Source organism: Pelobates fuscus, chromosome 4 (assembly GCF_036172605.1).
Source record: "Pelobates fuscus isolate aPelFus1 chromosome 4, aPelFus1.pri, whole genome shotgun sequence".
Lineage (NCBI taxonomy): Eukaryota > Metazoa > Chordata > Amphibia > Anura > Pelobatidae > Pelobates > Pelobates fuscus.
Window position 1 is genome coordinate 25,226,407 of NC_086320.1, and position 21,070 is coordinate 25,247,476.

General features: G+C 37.8%; 1 protein-coding gene across 1 annotated transcript in view; it reads left to right on the plus strand.

Moving 5' to 3' along the window:
* FAM135B (family with sequence similarity 135 member B) overlaps window positions 1-21,070 on the plus strand; it is a 193,293-nt gene that overhangs the window by 61,043 nt on the left and 111,180 nt on the right. Inside the window, exon 2 of the mRNA XM_063451034.1 lies at window positions 10,940-11,043. Within this exon, the coding sequence (XP_063307104.1) occupies window positions 10,967-11,043 (77 nt within the window). The 5' untranslated portion in view covers window positions 10,940-10,966. The remainder of the gene's footprint in view (window positions 1-10,939; window positions 11,044-21,070) is intronic.

A 21,070-nucleotide genomic window follows, 5' to 3' on the forward strand; every position in this document is an offset into this window, starting at 1 on the left:
TATATACACATATATACATATATATATATATATATAATTATGCCTTTTATATTTACACATATATTAATGTACATTTATATATGCATAATACACAGAGAAATGTCATTGATATGTACCATATGTAATGAGCAGATATTGGCCCAGTCTTGTTGCTAGGTGCATACTCCAGCACAATAACATATTTAAAGTGAAGCGCGCACCCACAGGACTTCAATATAAATAAGATAACGTCAATTTTTTACAGTTGTGCCGTACATACGTTCACTATTTCAGTCCCATTACCAAGCTTTCCTTAAAATGTCAAGGTAGTTGGACTGAAACATTGATTACATGCACGTCTGCTTAAAATAAATCAGCACTTTTGTTTATTTTGAAGCCTATGAGTGCTTTTCTTTACGTTGGAGTAATAGTTTTTAATTTTAAGTTATCTTTTCTAACTCTGTATCTGCACACTATGCTGGCGCGACGCATTATGGGGCTGGTAAATATTTTTTTCCAGGGCTGCTTTTAATTCCCAGTCCGGCCCTGCTATTTATGTATTTGGATTAAATAAGACCAAAGGAATGTTTATCTCCTAGTTTTTATTAAGATGACATGGTAATTTGCCTTTCGAACCCAGTGGTCGACCTTAGTGTTTATTCTCCCATCCTATTACACCTTGGATGAAGGGACAGGAAGCAATTTACCTTGGTACTTTGGTAGCCTTGCCAGGCATTTTGTACTCTTTACAAATTAAACCTGCTTAGAAATGCATTTCTTTTGTGCTTTACTACAATTAGTGTGTACCCCTAATATGACCATATCAACTAACATTTTGCTTGTACATTTTTGTTGTCATTTTTATTAAACTCTAAAATATGTTTCAAATAACATTACTGATTAAGTGAACATGCACTGCTTAACTCAGAATGAAAACACTCTGGAAGAGTCACACGATTATGTGTAATCAAATAAGCAAGTAAAAAATGGAGCATATGGATATGTGTTGCTTAAAATGATCACAAGGTAAATTGACTCCCATTTTTCTTCAGTGTTGTTAAAATAAAGAACATGCTAAACACCAGCTAATGCCAGCATAACTCAGGGCTTATTTTTTGCAATGATTAATATGATTTCCACCCAACAAATTTAGCAAAATAGAATAGAGTTACCTTTATAGAGATATGGGTGGATGTCAAGCTTCTCATTTTGTAGACACATTTAGAGCACTGTCATGTAAAGGAGAGTTTGACAGATGAAGGCAAGGAGTATCAGTGCACAGGTGAAGTCTTGAGAGGGCAGTTAGAGAAAGCAATGATAGAACAGGCTGAGAACATTATTAGATCATTCCTGGGGACAGATAAGATAGGAAGTGATTATAGAAAAAATTGTAAATTGAGCAGAATAAAGTATTATTAAAATATATATAGCACCAACATATTCCTCAGAGAATTCAACTATCTTAAAGGGGGGAATCTAACAACAAATGAGACAAATTTTTGCAAAATGTGACAGGAATTACAGGTTGATGAGGACCTTGCCTTACAGATTGATGAGAACAAGCTTACAGAGGCATATTGTGGGCTCTGTAGATATGGGTCTCTAATTAGATTTAAATCCAGAGCTTGTGGATCCCATGGACGAGTTTACAGAATGGGATTGGTGGCAATAAATGAGCCTTGCAGTATTCATAATACTTTAGATCATGGTTCGTCAACCTGGTCCCTACCGCCCACTAGTGGGCGTTTCAGGATTCCAGGTGGGCGGTAGGGATTTCCAGGTTGATCGGGCGAGCGGGTGTGAGCCGGCGGTACCCGTGCGACTGGGTACCGCCGTGACCATTTGCGGCTCCGGCCCGCCCGGTAAACCGCCGGGGCCGCCTTCCAAAGTGTCCATCGGGTGGCCCATGCTGTCAGGGCCACCCGATGGATGCGGATTGTAAGGGGGCCCGGTCAGCGCTGGGCGCTTTAACAGCGCGACCGGGCCCCCTGTGATGACATCAGAGCTGGGAGGAAGTGATTCCCCGGTCACTCCTCCCAGCTAAAACTGAGAGCCGCGCGGGAGGAACACCAGGGAGTCAGAGTGGGAACTCTGACTCCCATCCACCTGAGCCACCACTGGACCCCAGGGAAAGTCACCCTCCTGCACCTTAAAGGTAGGAAACAGGAGGGTGACTTAAATATAATGTGTGTGTTTGTTTGTGTGTGTGTGTCTTTGTAGGTATGTCTTGTGTGTGTGTGTGTGTGTATGTGTGTGTCTGTCTGTATGTGTCTTTGTATGTATGTCTTGTGTATATGTGTGTGTGTCTGTCTGTATGTATGTATGTATGTGTGTCTTGTCTTTGTATGTATGTGTCATTGTATGTGTGTCTATGTATGTCTGCATCTGTGTGTGTCTGTTTGTATGTGTGTCTGTCTGTGTCTGTGTGTATGTGTCTGTCTGTATATATATGTGTGTGTGTGTGTCTTGTCTTTGTATGTATGTGTCATTGTATGTGTGTGTGTCTATGTATGTCTTATGTGTGTGTCTGCATGTGTGTGTGCATGTCTGTTTGTATGTATGTGTCTTGTGTGTGTGTGCCTGTCTGTGTCTTTGTGTGTGTATGTATGTGTGTCTGTCTGTGTCTTTGTGTGTGTATGTATGTGTGTCTGTCTGTGTCTTTGTGTGTGTATGTATGTGTGTCTGTCTGTGTCTGTATGTATGTCTTGTGTGTGTGTGTCTGTCTGTGTATATATATATGTGTGTGTGTCTTGTCTTTGTATGTATGTGTCATTGTATGTGTGTGTGTGTCTATGTATGTCTTATGTGTGTGTCTGCATGTGTGTGTGCATGTCTGTTTGTATGTATGTGTCTTGTGTGTGTGTGCCTGTCTGTGTCTTTGTGTGTGTATGTATGTGTGTCTGTCTGTGTCTGTGTATGTGTCTTGTGTGTGTGTGTCGTATGTGTGTCTTGTCTTTCTATGTATGTGTCATTGTATGTGTGTGTGTCTATGTATGTCTTGTATGTGTGCCTGTCTGTTTGTATGTATATGTCTTGTGTGTGTGTCTGTATGTGTGTCTTGTGTGTGTGTGTGTGTCTGTGTGTGTCTTTGTGTGTGTGTCTTGTATGTGTGCCTGTCTGTTATAGTGGACTATAGTAAGTGGGCTACCTAGCTCAGCCTTCCTACTGGGCATTGCTATAAGGACGGTTAAAAAATAGAAAAAAGGGGAAAAAAAGGTGGGGAGGGGAATTGAGGAGGGAGAGGAGATGAGCTGACGCACAAATGAGAAATCATATTATGCGCAAACAGAGAAGTTGTCTGAATATCACTGAAAGAGACCTTCGTTTGTTCCTTACGAAAATCGAACCAGATATCAAATATTTAGTCTCGCAGCATCAACCTCAAGGATCTCATTAATCACTAGTAAAGGTAATTTCAATTTACTTTATTGTTTTCTCATTAAACGTTATAAAGTTAAAAACCTTATAAACCTGCATTAAGTAGAAATAAAAAGATAAATGTACGTACATTTATTTTTTTAAAAAACACCCTCCTTTCTTAAAAATATTCCGCATTTGCGCAAAAACTGGTGGGCGGTAAGAACATTTTTTCAACCAAAAAGATGCATTAGTGGGCGGTAGGTAGAAAAAGGTTGACTACCACTGCTTTAGATAGCTTTGTGAAAGGTATGCTATTTAGCGGTTTATTGTTTTTGTGCATTGTTGTTTGCATTCTTTCTGTAAAAATGTTTTTTTTGTGCTTTTATTTTGTTACATTTTTGTAACAAAAATGCTATAGTGCTATAGTTTAATGTACAGTGTTGGTGTTTGAAGGGGTGCTTGTATATAGCTATTGTGTTTTAATACAAGGGTGTGTTTGTTTGTAATGTTTGATTGTAGGGGTGTCTGAAAGTAATTTTCCCTTTTAAATGTGAATGTACATTTGTGTGAAGTATTTGTGTTTGAGTGAAGGGGTGTGTTTGTATATTTTCTTTTTAGTTTGAATGCAGGGGTGTGTATGTAATATTTGAGTAAGATTGCAGGAGTGTGCTTCCATTTCGTGCTGGTGTTTGACTGCTTGGATGTATGCACATACACTACCACATTGAGAGCACTCAATGGATTTTGTAAATCAACAAAATGTATTCAAATCAAACACATATAGATCAACGTTTCGACCGTCTGGCGGTCTTTATCAAGATACTGTGTCATGTACAAATATCAAATAAATACCATCACAAGTGTTAAACTTACCCAATCACCAAGTGCACCCTGTCTATCCAATCTGCTGTGTGAATTAAACCGCGAACCATGGACTGTCGTGTGAGCTGCCGTGAAGTGGTGTAAAGCAAAGACACCCGGTGTTGCCTAGTAACGGCAAAGCTGTTTAGAAAAAAGTTTGGAGCACATTTTTAAAACAATACGGAGGAACAATAAAGATAATTAAAGTCAGACTTTAATTATCTTTATTGTTCCTCCGTATTGTTTTTAAAATTTGCTCCAAACTTTTTTCTAAACAGCTTTGCCGTTACTAGGCAACACTGGGTGTCTTTGCTTTACACCACTTCACGGCAGCTCACATGACAGTCCGTGGTTCGCGGTTTAATTCACACAGCAGATTGGATAGACAGGGTGCACTTGGTGATTGGGTAAGTTTAACACTTGTGATGGTATTTATTTGATATTTGTACATGACACAGTATCTTGATAAAGACCGCCAGACGGTCGAAACGTTGATCTATATGTGTTTGATTTGAATACATTTTGTTGATTTACAAAATCCATTGAGTGCTCTCAATTCCTCTTGTTTATATATATACACACACACACACACAGATGCATACCCTGAAACACACTCACAAACATGCTGACACACACTCACACACACTCATACTCACTCACACACATACTCACACACACTCAATCACATACACACTTATACACACACACACACACACACACAGTCATACACTCATTAATACACACACATACACACACTTATACTCACACTCACACACATACAAACTCATACACACACTTATACACACAGTCATACACACACTCATAGTAACACACACTCATAGTAACACACACTCAAACTCATACACACACTAAAACGCATACAAGTGATATTTTTTAATGTCTGCAGCCACCCTGCTGTTAGCTTACCTTATGTGCCAGGAGGGTGGCTTGGAGTCCTGCTGGTGGTGGGAGTGAGGGATGTCCTTTCCAATAAATACCAATGTGCGTTCCACTTTCAGTTTACTGTATTTTTGGGGGCTGTGTACGATCTCTTTAATAACTGACGTGAAGTGTTACGTTCACACCAAGGGTATGGGGCCACTCTTTTATCTCTTTTACGTCACTGGGATGTATTTAATTGTTTATGTGCCATGTGTATGGTAATCCTGATTAAAGTCCATTTACTAGACTGAAACGTTGATGTTATATCATGTAAACCAATAAAAATGTTATTTTGGACAAATCGATTTGGACAAATCGATTTTTTTCCCCTGGTCAAACTCTACTATTTACTGGATTGTATATGTGTTCTTATTTCTTGTTCTTTTTCCTAGTTTTTATTTTAAATTTTACATTGTTGCTGTTTACGTATCATCTACAGAGATATAATTGTCTCAAGTCTTTTACACACAATTGCAATCTAGTCCTACTTTTCTTTATGTCCGTACACAGAACGTGAATGGTGGATAGTGTTTTGGGGTTGTGTTTAGTTGAGCATGGGTTAACTGGCCAGATTCTAATTAAATTTCCATTCATTTACTGTTATCTCAGTGTATTAAATCTAGCGGTGGCTTCTCAAGTCTTTTAATATTAAGTTCTGTCTGGCACGAAGAGACACTGTTAGCAGGCTTCATCCTCTAGTCTTTGAAAGAGATCTGAGCAATGCTATGTCTATACAGCTAATTGGAAATGATTTTCAGCAGTGTCCATCTAGAACAGCTGTATAAATTAATTTAAATCAGTATAATGTGGTCACCATTCTTAGCGTGTAGCTATAAATAGGTAATACATGACCATAGTTGGTAGAGTAGAGTATTATCTTATATTTCTAAAGCTTAGATCATTGCTTAAGTTAGTATTAACATCACTGCCTTAGATCCAAGGAATGCCAAAGATAAATATTTGTGTTCACAAACCAAAGCATTCAGTGTAAATCAAATAATAGCAGAAAGAAACTTCGCTGTATATCAAGGGTATCCCGAAGGCTCCCTCTTGTCTACCACAGAATATGTATACAAAAAAATCAGAAGTATATGCTAAAAACCTGGATGCACTGAATCATCCAACAACGAACTTCTGAAAAAGATAGATGTTTGTGTTTACAAAAGATGAAATGATCGTACCTAGCTATGGACCCGGCTGGATGCTGCTCTCCTCGCTGTGCTGGAGGAGTGTTCCCCCTGGTTCCCCAGGAAACCCATCCAGCACGGTAAGGAGAGCAGCCTCCAGCCAGGGGCCATAGCTAGGTAAGATCATTTCATCTTAATTTGTGAACACAAACATCTATCTTTAGCATTTCTAGGATCTAAGGCAGTGATGTTAACACTAATCTAAGCAATAATCTAAGTTTATATACATATTAGATCCTAGAAACCCAGGTTTGGATCCCGGAAAGATCAGCTCACCAAAAAGGGTCCTTAAGCTCACTTGAGCAGAGCCTTCTTCACCTCTAAATATCCATTTTCTGTAAAGCACTGTACAATATGTTGGTAGTAAATAAATAGTAATAATGTCACACTCACCAGGGGTGCATTTTTGTATGTATTTATTAATTTATTAAAATTCTATACTGTTATTTTTCAGTGAGTTCCATGTATTGCAAAACTAGCAAGAATATGTCTAACTAATGATGTGTGAAGTGCAAAAATGCTGATGTACAAGAAAGAAAATTCAGTATACCATGTAACTAGCCTGTCAGGGTTAATACATCAGCAATCCGTCATTTACTGCTTGAATTCTTAAATTATATATGTCATATCTTAGGTGCTTCTCTCAAATGATTCCTATTCAGGAAGTGCCAAAAAATATGCCTTACCTTGCGAAATGCGTTTGTGCTTTATACATAAATTTAAACACAGATATTTAAGAAATTTATTTTCCCATAATGCTAAGCCAGTATACCATTTTTTTTTTATATTACTAATTTTAGTTTAACAGTATTTGTTTTATAATAGAAATTAAAATTAAGAGTTCATATTTTAGTTCTGATTAAGGTTTTGGCAGAATGTCTGAACTGTGTTGTGCATCATGCTGTGATGAGTGAGACTAGCTTTGGCCAAGTCATTGAACCTCTCTTTTCCCTTTCTGTTTAAACACATTGTGCTTACTTTAGTCATAAGTTGGTTACAAAGAAACTCTTTAATTAATTTATTTTCGACTATATATGTTAAATGCTATACTACTATACCGTGGTAATGTTCAAAACTTGTAAAGCTTGGAACAGAGAAGGTATGTATTTTCTTTGAGAGAACTATACACATAGTTTAATTTTGCAATGTCTTCTGTATAGAGGGCCACTCCGGACCAGGGGTAGGCAACCCTTAGCACTCCAGTTGTTGTAGACTACATGTCCCATAATGCCGTTACAGCCATAATAGGGGCAAATCATCAGGGAAGTAGTCCACAACATCTGTAGTGCCGAAGGTTGTCTACCCCAGCTTTAGACCATAACAATATTGTTAGCATCTTTTCAGCTTCCTATACTGTGACTTGGATAATGGATGTCCCTATTTGCCTTTCAGCTTTGGCTCAAAATAACAGACTGATATTATAATAACAGACTAAGGCAGACAGAACCCAAAAAGTGTGCTTTAATAATTAGAATGATTGATGGTTCAAAAGTTAGTAATGTGTTTTTACCATTTTAAAAACCTATAAAACAAAACATTTTCTAAATTTATTTTCCCATTTATACTGTTAGGAAAACGCAGTTTAAAAATACAGAGCTGTCTTATTTTTCTTCACAAAAATATTTGAAAAGAAAAATGTATATTGTGAGTAGACTTATATAGATTGTAACTGTGTAAGACGATGTTACTGTCATAGTGAGTAACCCTGTAACTCCTCAGCTGATTCTGGTGGTCTCTCAGTCCAAGGGAACCATGGTGAAGAAATAATGAAAGTCCCACAGGCTTTGGCTAGCGGGCCTGGAAATATTTTGGACATTTGGGTGACCTTTGGATCAAAAGAGGGGAATGTGATAGAATTTACTTTGATTCCAAGGTTCAAGCTTATAGGTGTCATATTAGATAGGCTATATTAAAATTGGCTAACTTGGACTCAGAAAATGCTTAATGCTTAAAACGACACTTAAGACCATATATGTCTAGTTACTGGAGCAGACAGCCCCCACCTGAGCCCAAGCAGACAGCCCCTACCTGAGCCTAAATCAGTCCGTTCCTTCTCTTTCCCTGAACTTATCTGTTATATGTACATCACGTTCATCACTATGTCTTATCTGTACTCCCTATATCCTTTCACTCCCTTCCCACTACTGTTCTATGAGTATTTGCACATAAGCACTTACTTTTTAATGTATAAAAACACAACTGACAAAATAAAGGTCAGAGGCTTATTTTGATAACCAAAATGTGTCTGGTGACTAAATCCATGCTTTTCCAAGTGCACTTTAAACAATTTAGAGTCCCCTGAATATAACAAAGATTGATATTGGATCTATAACATAAGTGATGTTTTAATACAGATTTGGTTATTAAAGGAATTCCCCAAGCACTATAACCACTGACACTCTCAGTCAATGAGCTAAGCCCTGCCCTGCAATGCTTAGTTTAGGAGAGTTAATGAAAGTTCATGCTTAGGAACTTTTGGCTATGGATAGGAAGTGGCACCCAGCAGAACCACAGCCAAGAAGTTGAACCATTCAAAAATTGATTTTCTACTTGGGGGGAGGGGGAAGCTAGGTAACTCCTGCACCATAACCACAACAACATGCTGTAGTTGTATTGGTGTTTTATTTACTTTACCTCTATGTTGGTGCTTTATTTATTATACCTCTATATTGGTGTTTAATTTAATATACCTCTATATTGGCATTTAATTTAATATACCTCTATATTGTTTTTTTCTTTTCATATACCTTATATTGGTATTTAATTTATTACACTTCTATTGGTATTTAATTTATTATACCTCTATTGGTATTTAAGTTATTATACCTCTATTGGTATTTAATTTATTACACCTCTATTGGTATTGAATTTATTATATCACTATTGGTATTTAATTTATTATACCTCTATTGGTATTTAAGTTATTATACCTATATTGGTATTTAATTTATTACACCTCTATTGGTATTTAAGTTATTATACCTCTATTGGTATTTAATTTATTACACCTCTATTGGTATTTGATTTATTATACTTCTATTGGTATTTAATTTATTATATCTCTATTGGTATTTAATTTATTATACCTCTATTGGTATTTAAGTTATTATATCTCTATTGGTATTTAATTTATTATACCTTATATTGGTATTTAATTTATTACACTTCTATTGGTATTTAATTTATTATACCTCTATGGGTATTTAATTTATTATACCTCTATTGGTATTTACGTTATTATACCTCTATTGGTATTTAATTTATTACACCTCTATTGGAATTTAATTTATTATACTTCTATTGGTGTTTAATTAATTATATCTCTATTGGTATTTAATTTATTACACCTCTATCGGTATTTAAGTTATTATACCTCTATTGGTATTTAATTTATTACACCTCTATTGGAATTTAATTTATTATATCTCTATTGGTATTTCATTTATTATACCTCTATTGGTATTTAAGTTATTATATCTCTATTGGTATTTAATTTATTACACCTCTATTGGTATTTAAGTTATTATACCTCTATTGGTATTTAATTTATTACACCTCTATTGGAATTTAATTTATTATATCTCTATTGGTATTTAATTTATTACACCTCTATTGGTATTTAAGTTATTATACCTCTATTGGTATTTAAGTTATTATATCTCTATTGGTATTTAAGTTATTACACCTCTATTGGAATTTAATTTATTATACTTCTATTGGTATTTAAGTTATTATACCTCTATTGGTATTTAATTTATTACACCTCTATTGGAATTTAATTTATTAGATCTCTATTGGTATTTAAGTTATTATATCTCTATTGGTATTTCATTTATTATACCTCTATTGGTATTTAAGTTATTATATCTCTATTGGTATTTAAGTTATTACACCTCTATTGGAATTTAATTTATTATACTTCTATTGGTATTTAAGTTATTATACCTCTATTGGTATTTAATTTATTACACCTCTATTGGAATTTAATTTATTATATCTCTATTGGTATTTAATTTATTACACCTCTATTGGTATTTAAGTTATTATACCTCTATTGGTATTTAAGTTATTACACCTCTATTGGAATTTAATTTATTATACTTCTATTGGTATTTAAGTTATTATATCTCTATTGGTATTTCATTTATTATACCTCTATTGGTATTTAAGTTATTATATCTCTATTGGTATTTCATTTATTATACCTCTATTGGTATTTAATTTATTATCCCTTATATTGGTATTTAATTTATTACACCTCTATTGGTATTTAAGTTATTATATCTCTATTGGTATTTAATTTATTATACCTCTATTGGTATTTAATTTATTATACCTTAATTGGTATTTAATTTATTATACCTCTATTGGTATTTAAGTTATTATATCTCTATACTGGTGTTTTATTTACTATACCTCTATATTGGTATTTAATGTATTATACCTCTACATTGGTGTTTTTCTCAATACAAAGCCTGCATTTAATGTAGAACATTTGTATGACTAAAATCTCATATTATCTTACTAACTAGAATTGGAAACGTTTGTAACCATGCATTACTATTTGTGTAATAAACAATGTTATTTTTGTTTTGTATTTGCCTCTTTAGGTAATGAGCTGAAAATATAAAACTATCATGTCTGAAGTTCAAGGAACAGTAGAGTTTTCAGTGGAGCTTCATAAGTTTCATAATGTGGACCTGTTCCAGAGAGGGTGAGTGTGGCATCAGATACATTTATTTATGATATATCACTGCTATTTTTGGTACAGAAACATAGAAACATAGAATGTGATGGCAGATAAGAACCATTCGGCCCATCTAGTTTGCCCAATTTTCTAAATACTTTCATTAGTCCCTGGCCTTATCTTATAGTTAGGATAGTCGTATGCCTATCCCACACATGCTTAAACTCCTTTACTGTGTTAACCTCTACTACTTCAGCTGGAAGGCTATTCCATGCATCCACTACCCTCTCAGTAAAGTAATACTTCCTGTTATTATTTTTAAACCTTTGCCCCTCTAATGTAAGACTATGTCCTCTTGTTGTGGTAGTTCTCCTACTGCTAATACCTCTCCCTATACAACCAAGCATTCTGCTAGCATTTCCAGCTGCTCTATTACATTGTCTTCCTACCTTAAAGTCATCTGAAATAATTACCCCTATATACCTTTCCTCAGATGTTGAGGTAAGTAGGGTAGCAAATATCCTATACTCTGCCCTTGGGTTTTTACATCCTAGATGCATTTTCTTGCACTTATCCACATTAAATGTCAGTTGCCACAGCTCTGACCATTTTTCTAATTTTTCTAAATCATTTGCCATTTGGCTTATCCCTCCTATTGTGAGTAAATGGTGCACGGAGCAAGATGGGTCACTCTCTCAAATACTGAAGCAGCTCTGTCACCGTCTGTGGTCTTTACTTGATTTGCAAAGACTCCCTGATGGTGACTGCACCACTAGCAGTGTGGTGGCTGACGCGTGCAGGAAAACATGAGTAATATTTACTGGGTGCTCTTTAAGGAAAAAACCTGTTATAACATATCACAACCAATAATTGATTTCCCTTTGATTGCCCCAAGTAGATATCTACCCATAAAGATTCCACATTTTCCTCGTTACACTCCCCATGCCTTAGATTTGACTTTAACTCATGGTTGACCATCATACATACCCCACCACCCTTCTTGTTTTTCCTATCCTTCCTAAATAACATGTACCCATTTAAGTTAACTGTCCAGTCATGTGTCTCATCCCACCATGTTTCTGTTATGCCTATTATATCGTATTGTTTAGTGTATGCTATTGCCTCTAGTTCCCCCATTCTGTTATATAGGCTCATTGCATTTTCTGCAACTGTAATGCTTAACATATCAGCACAAAGGACAATAGGGACACTGTACCCAGACCAATTCAATTATCTGAAGTGGTCTGGGTGCCTACAGTGTCCCTTTAACCCTTAATAGGACACTGTAGCATGGCTACGTAACATGAAAACTAATAAAAACAGAAAGAATTAAGCACCGTGTTCAAACTTCCACCTCTGTTGGGCAAAGAACAAAACCAAAAAAAGGTAACTCTGCACTATAACAAATTTTAACGTAGGAATTTAAATAACAGAGATTTTTAGTAACACTAAAATGGCCATAAAAGTGTAAGCTCACCTGCCCCATCAATGTAAACCTTTTAGGTGAGTCCTACACTCAAAACTCACCTTGCTGCATTCACCATTTTACGCTGTATGAATGGGTGCAGTGGTGTTGGCCATTTACAGATCCATCACAACAATCTTGGAGCCTCGTCATAACTCAATAGTAGGATAAGTATATTTTAATTTTCTGAGGTTTTTATATTTCTGGGAAAGACCACTCTTGAATAACTGTTTATTGGTAAAATGGATAACACAGTGGCATGCAGCAAATTATTGGAGGTCATGTATTCCAGATGTGTTATTTTACATTATTGAATTAATGAACTAGATGATTTCTTGTTTCAGCATTACAGTAGGTCTGGAAATGGGATCAAATAGCAAAACAGCTGGCAATTTTATGTGTTTGGTATTTATTTCTGTTTTGCTTGTCTTGCAGCATTACATCGAGCTTTTGTTCTCATAAGAATTAAAATAGAAGTTTAGTTTTTCTAATTGTGTTCTATTCATTAAGTTTCCAATGGAAATATAATGTTATAATGGAGCACAGATCTCTTCTTAATAACTAAATAATAACCCTTAAATTGAAATGCACATTTTTCTACTAATGGTTTTCTAATTCAGACATACAGCAAAATAATATTTTTCCTGTTGCTTACACATACTCACATAGTCATCCAGCTTTTGGTATCTGTGATGAGGGTACTTTTGTAAATGTGCTCATGCATTCTACATTTCAATCTATCAGTCTACTGTATAGACTGTAAATAGAGCAAGTCCTCCTTATATGCACTTGGGAACTATAAAGAAATAACCAAAGAAGTCAAAACAGATGATGAGGTAAAGAATGTAGAGGAAGATGGGAGGGTAGCAGAGGACCAGCAAAGGAAGATAGAATGAATAGAAAGGTAGTAAGGAGTTGTAAGCATATATCTATTTTTTTCTCAAAAGTGAGATGTACCGGGGGCGGAGCCAAGCTGCAGAGGAGAGAGGTCGCACGGCACTGTAGTTCCTGCGATCTCAAGCAAAAAAACTGCCCGATTTCAGCGATAAACATGGCCAAACAGCCACAAATCCCGGGCAACAGCAGGGGACTCGATATGGGCCGGAAAAATAAAAAGCCAAAGCCCGACGAGCCCAGACTTGGCCTCGATATCGGAGCCATGTGGCGCCAAGCCCGCGGAGCAGCTAGGCCCAAGATGGCCGATTACCCGGAGACTTACTCTGAATTGTCGGATGATCTCTCCCAAGAGGATGACATGTATCCCTCTCCCAATCCACCGGCATCCAAAGCCACTCCACCAGACCCTGATAATGCACCAGTCACGACTGCGGTGCTCAACGCATTGCTGGCGGGCCTGCAGACCACGATCCAGGCAGAAATGGCTGGCCTGCGCACAGACCTCCAGGGAATGACTGGGAGACTGAGCACCCTGGAGAGCACGACCGCTACTCATGCTGCAGATATCACTGCCATGCAACAGGAGATTAGGAGCCTGCGGGCCACAGCAGAGACCTTTGAACGGAGCTTTGCAACGATGGAAGATACACGAAGGGCAAACAATATAAATGTACGGGGTGTATCGGACGACCTATCGGCAGAAGAACTCCCGCATTTCGCGAGGAGGCTCCTGGCAGCGCTCATGCCCGTGCGACAGGTCAAGGCAATAAGTCTAGATGGGGTTCACAGAGTCCCCAAATCGGCCAAAGCCCCACCAACGGCCTCCAGGGACGTCATACTTCGCTTCCAACGCAAAGCAGACAGGGCCGCAACCATGGCAGCGGTCAAAAACTCACCCCAATACTCTTTCGAAAACATGTCCCTCTCCTTTTTCACGGACTTGTCCGGCAGCACCTTGGCCTGGAGGCGTTCACTCAAACCCTTTACGACGCTACTCCAGCAAAACAACATACCTTACCGGTGGCGCTTCAATCGCTCCCTGCAAGTGGCACATGGCGGGAACACTCACGAGATACACGACCTGCAGAGGGCACGGGAGTTGCTACCCACACTAGGGTTACCTCCAGATGCTGTACGGCCCGCGACAGCCCCCGAGACCGCCGAACCGCGGCACAAGTGGAACCCGGAAAAGGTGAAGAGCTTCGTACCCAGAAAGCCCGGATATGGCGCCCATCATGATACCCCAACTTGAAAGACCCACGGACTGTGCACCCTGCAACGATATACATGCCAGGACTGTAAGACCTTATTGCCACGGAACTGGCGCTGCCACAGAACTGGCGAGCTACCTTATGTACTTACCTGATGACATAGACTTTACTTTGACTTGTTTTCCTTTGTGTTTCCTACTTTTACCTCACCAGTACTATCACAAGAAAAATACCTCTCAGACGCAGGTTTTACTACCCTCCCCCCCACAAGGCAACACATCACCCCGACCGGTGGACAGGCAGGGATATGACACGCACGAAACCATGCATACACCGATGAGAGTGGGGGGTACAACTCCGAATACTACACTGTACTTCCTATCCCAACACCTCCTGACCGCTCAAGCGAACACAGGTGGATTCTTCTCACAGTATACACGCTGACAGAGCAGTTCACATTATCAAGCCTGATAAACATCATGGGCCCTTAGGCCCTCCACAGCCATTGGCAGGAGCGCATTTTTAAAAAAAAACAATAGGTCAAATTACTACTATCATGCTGCCCGGCTATAACAAATACACATGTTTTAGGGAGATGACTCCACGACGGTTAGCCTATCTTATTCTACAAAAGTTAAATGCGCATCGTTTATCTGTTCAATTCCCTCTGGATGCATACATTTTTTCTTTTTATGGCCACACACTAGCTAGCATCACTGATGTATGTCAGCCAGTATATAAAGTTTTGATATGTTTGCCGTGCAAGAATATCTTACACTCTATTTTTGCCCCTTTGAAAAATAGTGCGTGACTTCAGTTATCTTGCAATATACAAGGTTGATGTTTATGTAAAATGCAAATCAATGCTTTATCGACGATTATGCTCCAGGAAACTAAAGTATTTTCAATTAAACTTAGAGCTTAGCTATACATGACGATAACACAGCCTGACTCCAATAGAGCGCTTGTAACCAATCTATGCTATTACCTGATTAAGTATCCCACATGCAATGTACAATTATTATTGCTATACTCATTTTTTTAAAAAAAATGTGCTGTCAATTAATGCCATGATATTGTTATACATTGTGATATCTCTGCGGCTTATATCGGCCGCCGTGGCGATATGAGCATGTTTGTTAACCTGAGCACTACAAAAATAAAGAATTATAAAAGTGAGATGTACCGTTGGACTTTCCAGAACTGTGTACATTGATTGGGATTGAACTCTTTTTTACATTTTGTATTTAAGGTGATCATAGGAGACTTTAAAGATACATTTATCCTGTAGGTATTGTGGTCCACTGTGGTGGAGTAGTGTGCTGAACATGGTGACACGTTTGAAGGGTGTGCTTTTCTTTACTGGTTGCCAATGTAATTGCTTGAGTTCATCTGAGATCTGATCACAGCTCTGCTCCCAGGTAAGCATTTTGAAGCAATTTCAATGGCCTGTGGGGTAAGAAAGCATTTGCTAACATACCTTCACACATGTCATTGTTGTGCTCTAACCACAACAATATAGGAGACTGATCTGATGTCCTTGATGGTCATCAAATGTGATCTATGGAGTATCCTCTTCAGTTTTGGTCTACATAACTCTATTTTTTCATAGTTTTCTTCTTACCTTTCACTGTACTGTGTCTCAATTTCTGGCACACCCTCTTCCTCACCACCTCTTTCTTTTGAAATTTCTCAAAGTTCAGTTTTGGGTCCCATTTCTGTTCTTACTCTGCCTTGCCTCTTGTTCTTACTCTGCCTTGACAATTGTTTTAAATTGCAGTACATTAATGCAGATAACACCGATATCTACCTCTATTCTCCCTTTTTAATTGAATCTCACATTCAGACTCCTCTCTCTAACCTCCCGCTTCTCTCACATTTTACTGTCAGTCCTTACACAAGTTCATTTCAAACAGCTAATCCTCAACTATAAAACACATAATAGCAGTGCCACCATCAACATGTCTTGGTGACTTACACATGTCCTTGCTTCTTTTGCACTACCAACATCCACGTCTTTTCTAGATTGCACTTTTTTTTCCTCCTTGTAATTCTCTGAATGAGCAGCTGATGTAATTAGCTAATGAATTAGCCTTAGCTCAGGAGAGCAAATGGAAGTTGCTGCTCAGGAACATCTGCCACTCCGGCATTAGTTATGAGGCTGGACCCAAGATAAGAAGGTTGGAACAATGGTAAGAACAATCCACTCCTTTATAGCCAATATACAGAGTGATGGTTTAGTGTTTGGTAACAATTTTTGCTTTTAGTATCAATCTCTCCCCCCCAAAAATTTTTACTTCACTTCTTCGATACTCAGAGATGCTTTTTGAGGTTATATTCTCCAATAAATCCTAATGCTGCCTCCAATTCCCCCTCTAGAGACATTTGTTGTCACTTTGATTGCAGCAGAGATGTTGTGCATCCATTCCCCTAGGACAGGGGTAGGCAACCTTCGGCTCTACAGATGTTGTGGACTACATCTCCCTTGATGCTTTGCCAGCAATATGGCTGTAAAAGCATTATGGGAGATGTAGTCCAAAACATCTGTAGAGCCGAAGGTTGCCTACCCCTGCCCTAGGAGAACCGTGCTGCCTCCATTGCTATATCAGTTCTTCTGATGTTCTTGTGATGCTGTCTATTTACGAGGACCGCGCTGTCTTATTATGTTATGTTACTGTAATAACCATGCATATAAATGTATCAGTATTACTTAACAAATCATTTTTTGGCCCTGGAAACAGAAGGATTCTGTTACATGGCGATGTAGCCTCAGGCAGTATGTAAGAACAGAGCTACATTAAAAGCTGTGCTTTGTCAATTACTAGTCATTTTCTCTTTAGTCGGATAAAATAAGGGCTGTGAATGACAGATGACAGCAAAGCTCAAAAAATTATGAGATTAAATGAATTAGTGGGATTCTGGGAAATCCAGTGCACTACTTTAGCAATATGGAATTGGAGAAATTTTAGGGTCAGAGAATTAAAGGGATACTGTAGCCAACAAACCAACTTTAGCTAAATTAGGCAGTTTTGGTGTATATATCTTACCCCTGAAGTCTCACTGCTCAATTATCTGCCATTTAGGAGTTAAATCACTTTTGTTTCTGTTTCTGCAGCCCTGGTCACTTCAACCAACTGTCACTCAAACAGCAAACATGAAAAATGGTTTCCGATGTTAACTTGCTTTAGAAGTTCTTATCTCTTGCTCTGTAAATTGAAGTTTAATTGATAACAGACAGGAGGTGATCAGCACTTAAGATTATATATACATATGATACAGATGGTGTTCTTAGTATATGAATCTATAAGAAACAAAGCAAGAACAGATTATGGTGCAGTACAGTAGATGTTTACGAAGGGAGTACAAATGGGCAAAAGTGCACACTCACCCTTTTAAGAGCTGTCTCAGCTCTACTATGAAGGCATGGATGGAATAATCCCCATCTATGGATATAGGTGGAGGGTCCTTGGAGCTTGAAGTAGGTATATGTGAAAAAAGCAAAATAGGAAATCCAGTGGTATAGTATACAAACAATTTGTATTGATGGAGGAAAATATGCTACTTATGTCGCCCAGAGCAATGTCCTGCTCTGGTATGAAGAACTTGAGGTGGAACAATCCCCACCTAGGGATATATGCTGGAACCGAAGGATGATGAGGGCTGTATGAAGGATGTACTCCACAGGTGATGATGAATAAAATAGTAGGTTTATTAAATAAAAATCTGAAAACAACAGCTATGTAAGTAAAAAAAAAAAAATAACACAGCGTATCAGCATTAATACCTCATACCAACTGTCAAGCACAATGGTGGAGGAGGATTTGGGGTTGTTTTGCAGTCACAGGACCTGGGGAAATTTCAGTCATTAAGTCATCCATGAGCCCTTCTGTATACCAAAGTATTCTAGAGTCAAATGTGAGGTCATCTGTCCAACAGCTAAAGCTCAGCTAAAATTGGGTCATGCAACAGAACAATGATCCCAAATACACAAGCAAATCTACAAGAGAATGACTGAAAAAGAAAAGAATCAAGGTGTTGCAATTGCCCAGTCAAAGCTGAGACCTCAACCCGACTGAAAAGGTGTGGCTGGACCTTAGGAGAGCTGTGCATAAACAAATGCCAACAAACCTCAATGATCTGAAGCAACGTTGTAAAGAAAAGTGGGCCTAAAATTTCTCCACAACAATGTGAAAGACTGATAAAGTCATACAGAAACCGATTACTTCAAGTTATTGCTGCTAAAGGTGGTTCTACAAGCTTTGGAATTGTAAGGTGTACTTAGTTTTTCACACATGGTTTCTCCATTATGGCTCTATTTATGTTAAATAAGTCATGACACTGTGTAACATGTGTTGTCCATCTGAGGTTGTATTTACCTAATTTCAAGACCAGCTAAGAAACAGATGACTATGATTAAGTTCTGTTGTTATATTAAATATATAGATTAAATATAAGTGACGGTGTGCAGAGATACTGATAATATATGAGGTAAAGTAAAAGAGCTGTACATTTCTCTTTCAGAAATCTGTGTTCGCTAACTGGGAGTCTTAACTGTAACTAAAGTGGTAGGAAAACAAAGTTGTTTTGCTTGCAATATAGTGAGCAATAATGCCCCCCCCCCTCTCATGCCCACCCCTCTCCCATGGCACTGCTTTCACTCCTCCTTTGCCGATGTGAGCCAGTGTTTTTACACCAGGATCACATTTTCACCAGGAAAATTACCTGAGTTTCAGATTGTCTTCCAATTCAGCTATATTCACCCATAGAATCACTAATCCCATTACAGTTCCAGATAACACATCTTCAATCCTGCTCAACATTGTTGAGAGATAAACTCCTGTGTGACTCCTACCGTTCCATTACTGATACGCTGGGAGTGTAGCTAAGGAGAGGGAACCTCTCTCTCTTTATCCAGAGATAAAGCTTGCACACGTGTAGTGGGGTAACGGTTGAATTAAGGACAGCAGTACAGGAGCATTTCCTGCTGGCAATCTCTAAAATAGTAGTCTATATCATTTGCAATTACCAGCAATTACCATGATACACATTTAAACATCAAATGACTCATAATTTGTAGCTGCAAAAAAATTTGAAAACTTAAAAACGTGTCACGCAGAGATTTACATGAGTTGATAAATGTTAAGTGGCACATGGTTTCATTGCTATATGACTATGAATTAAACCTGCCTCATTAAGGATTAAAGATTAAAAAGTACACGTCAATTACTACAAACTCACAATACATCCTATGTGAGAAAAACTGATTTATTTAGCACTTAACAACCTTCAAGGACTAACGTCTATATAGAAGCAGGGTGTGCAGTTTTCAATAAATACTTATGGAATGTGGAGAGTCAAGTGTATGCAAACACAACAATCAACTTGCTCATATGATGCAGGTAAGTACGCACAATCTGAACAACCCTTTTATAGTGTTGTTTTGAAGTTCCCATGGCAATGAATTGGAAGCTTGGCTTTTTCTTGATGTACATCCAGTTGTAACAATAATAATAATGCTAAGAGGTAGTCTGCACCAATGCAGGTGGATGTAATGAATATGCAGACATTACATCCAATGCTTGACCATGGAAACATGTACGTATTTGTTAGTCATAAACATCTACTGACTGCTGGCATTTCAGTTTGGAAATTAGCCCAATGTTGGGTAGGCAGGAAATGCACAATCCAGTGCTACCCTTCATGGTACCTGACTAATGGAACCCTGACTGTAACCTTAATATTTTAAATCATGTAATGCAATTCATTGAAGAATAATGCCATCTTTTGGTTCTGAAAATAATCATAAACTATTATTATGTTGTTTCCAGATCTCCCTCGTGCCATTGTATTCACACATTACACACATCACCACTGTGTATCTTAACCCTTTCCAAACTTTAGGGCATGCTATGCTGTCCTACAAAAGGGAACCTTTAACACTGTTAGGGTGGCATAGCATGCCCTAATGATCTGGCCTTGCCTGCAGCCCAAATACTCCCCCTTCTCTCTGTCCACCCCCTGCAGCCAATCCAACCGATTCGAGTAATGACCAAGTTATACCAGGCGAGATATATATATATATATAATGATTTAAAATCATATAAAATTACATAAATATATAATAAACATTACAACACACTTGGAATATATACATACATTGTGGCCAGGGACAAATGCTGAGAAGATTAAAGTGATCAAAGTTATTTGTGGTGTGCTGAAACCAACGTTCATGCAGGCCTGTATATAAAGAGGACCCACCAAAATATAGATGTAATGTTATTCAGAGGGAGTGGTGGGTGAGATGACCCACTTGAGTGATGGTCCATAGTACGGGGTGTTTCGGGCTTAACTATTAAAGGAAACCTCTCCCACAACTTCAGCTCTGCCATCCTATTTTGTCAGGGACAATCACCGAGAAAGAGAGAGAGGATTATAGTGATGAAAAGTTGATTTTGGAATGTCAAAAATAATGTTTGTGTAG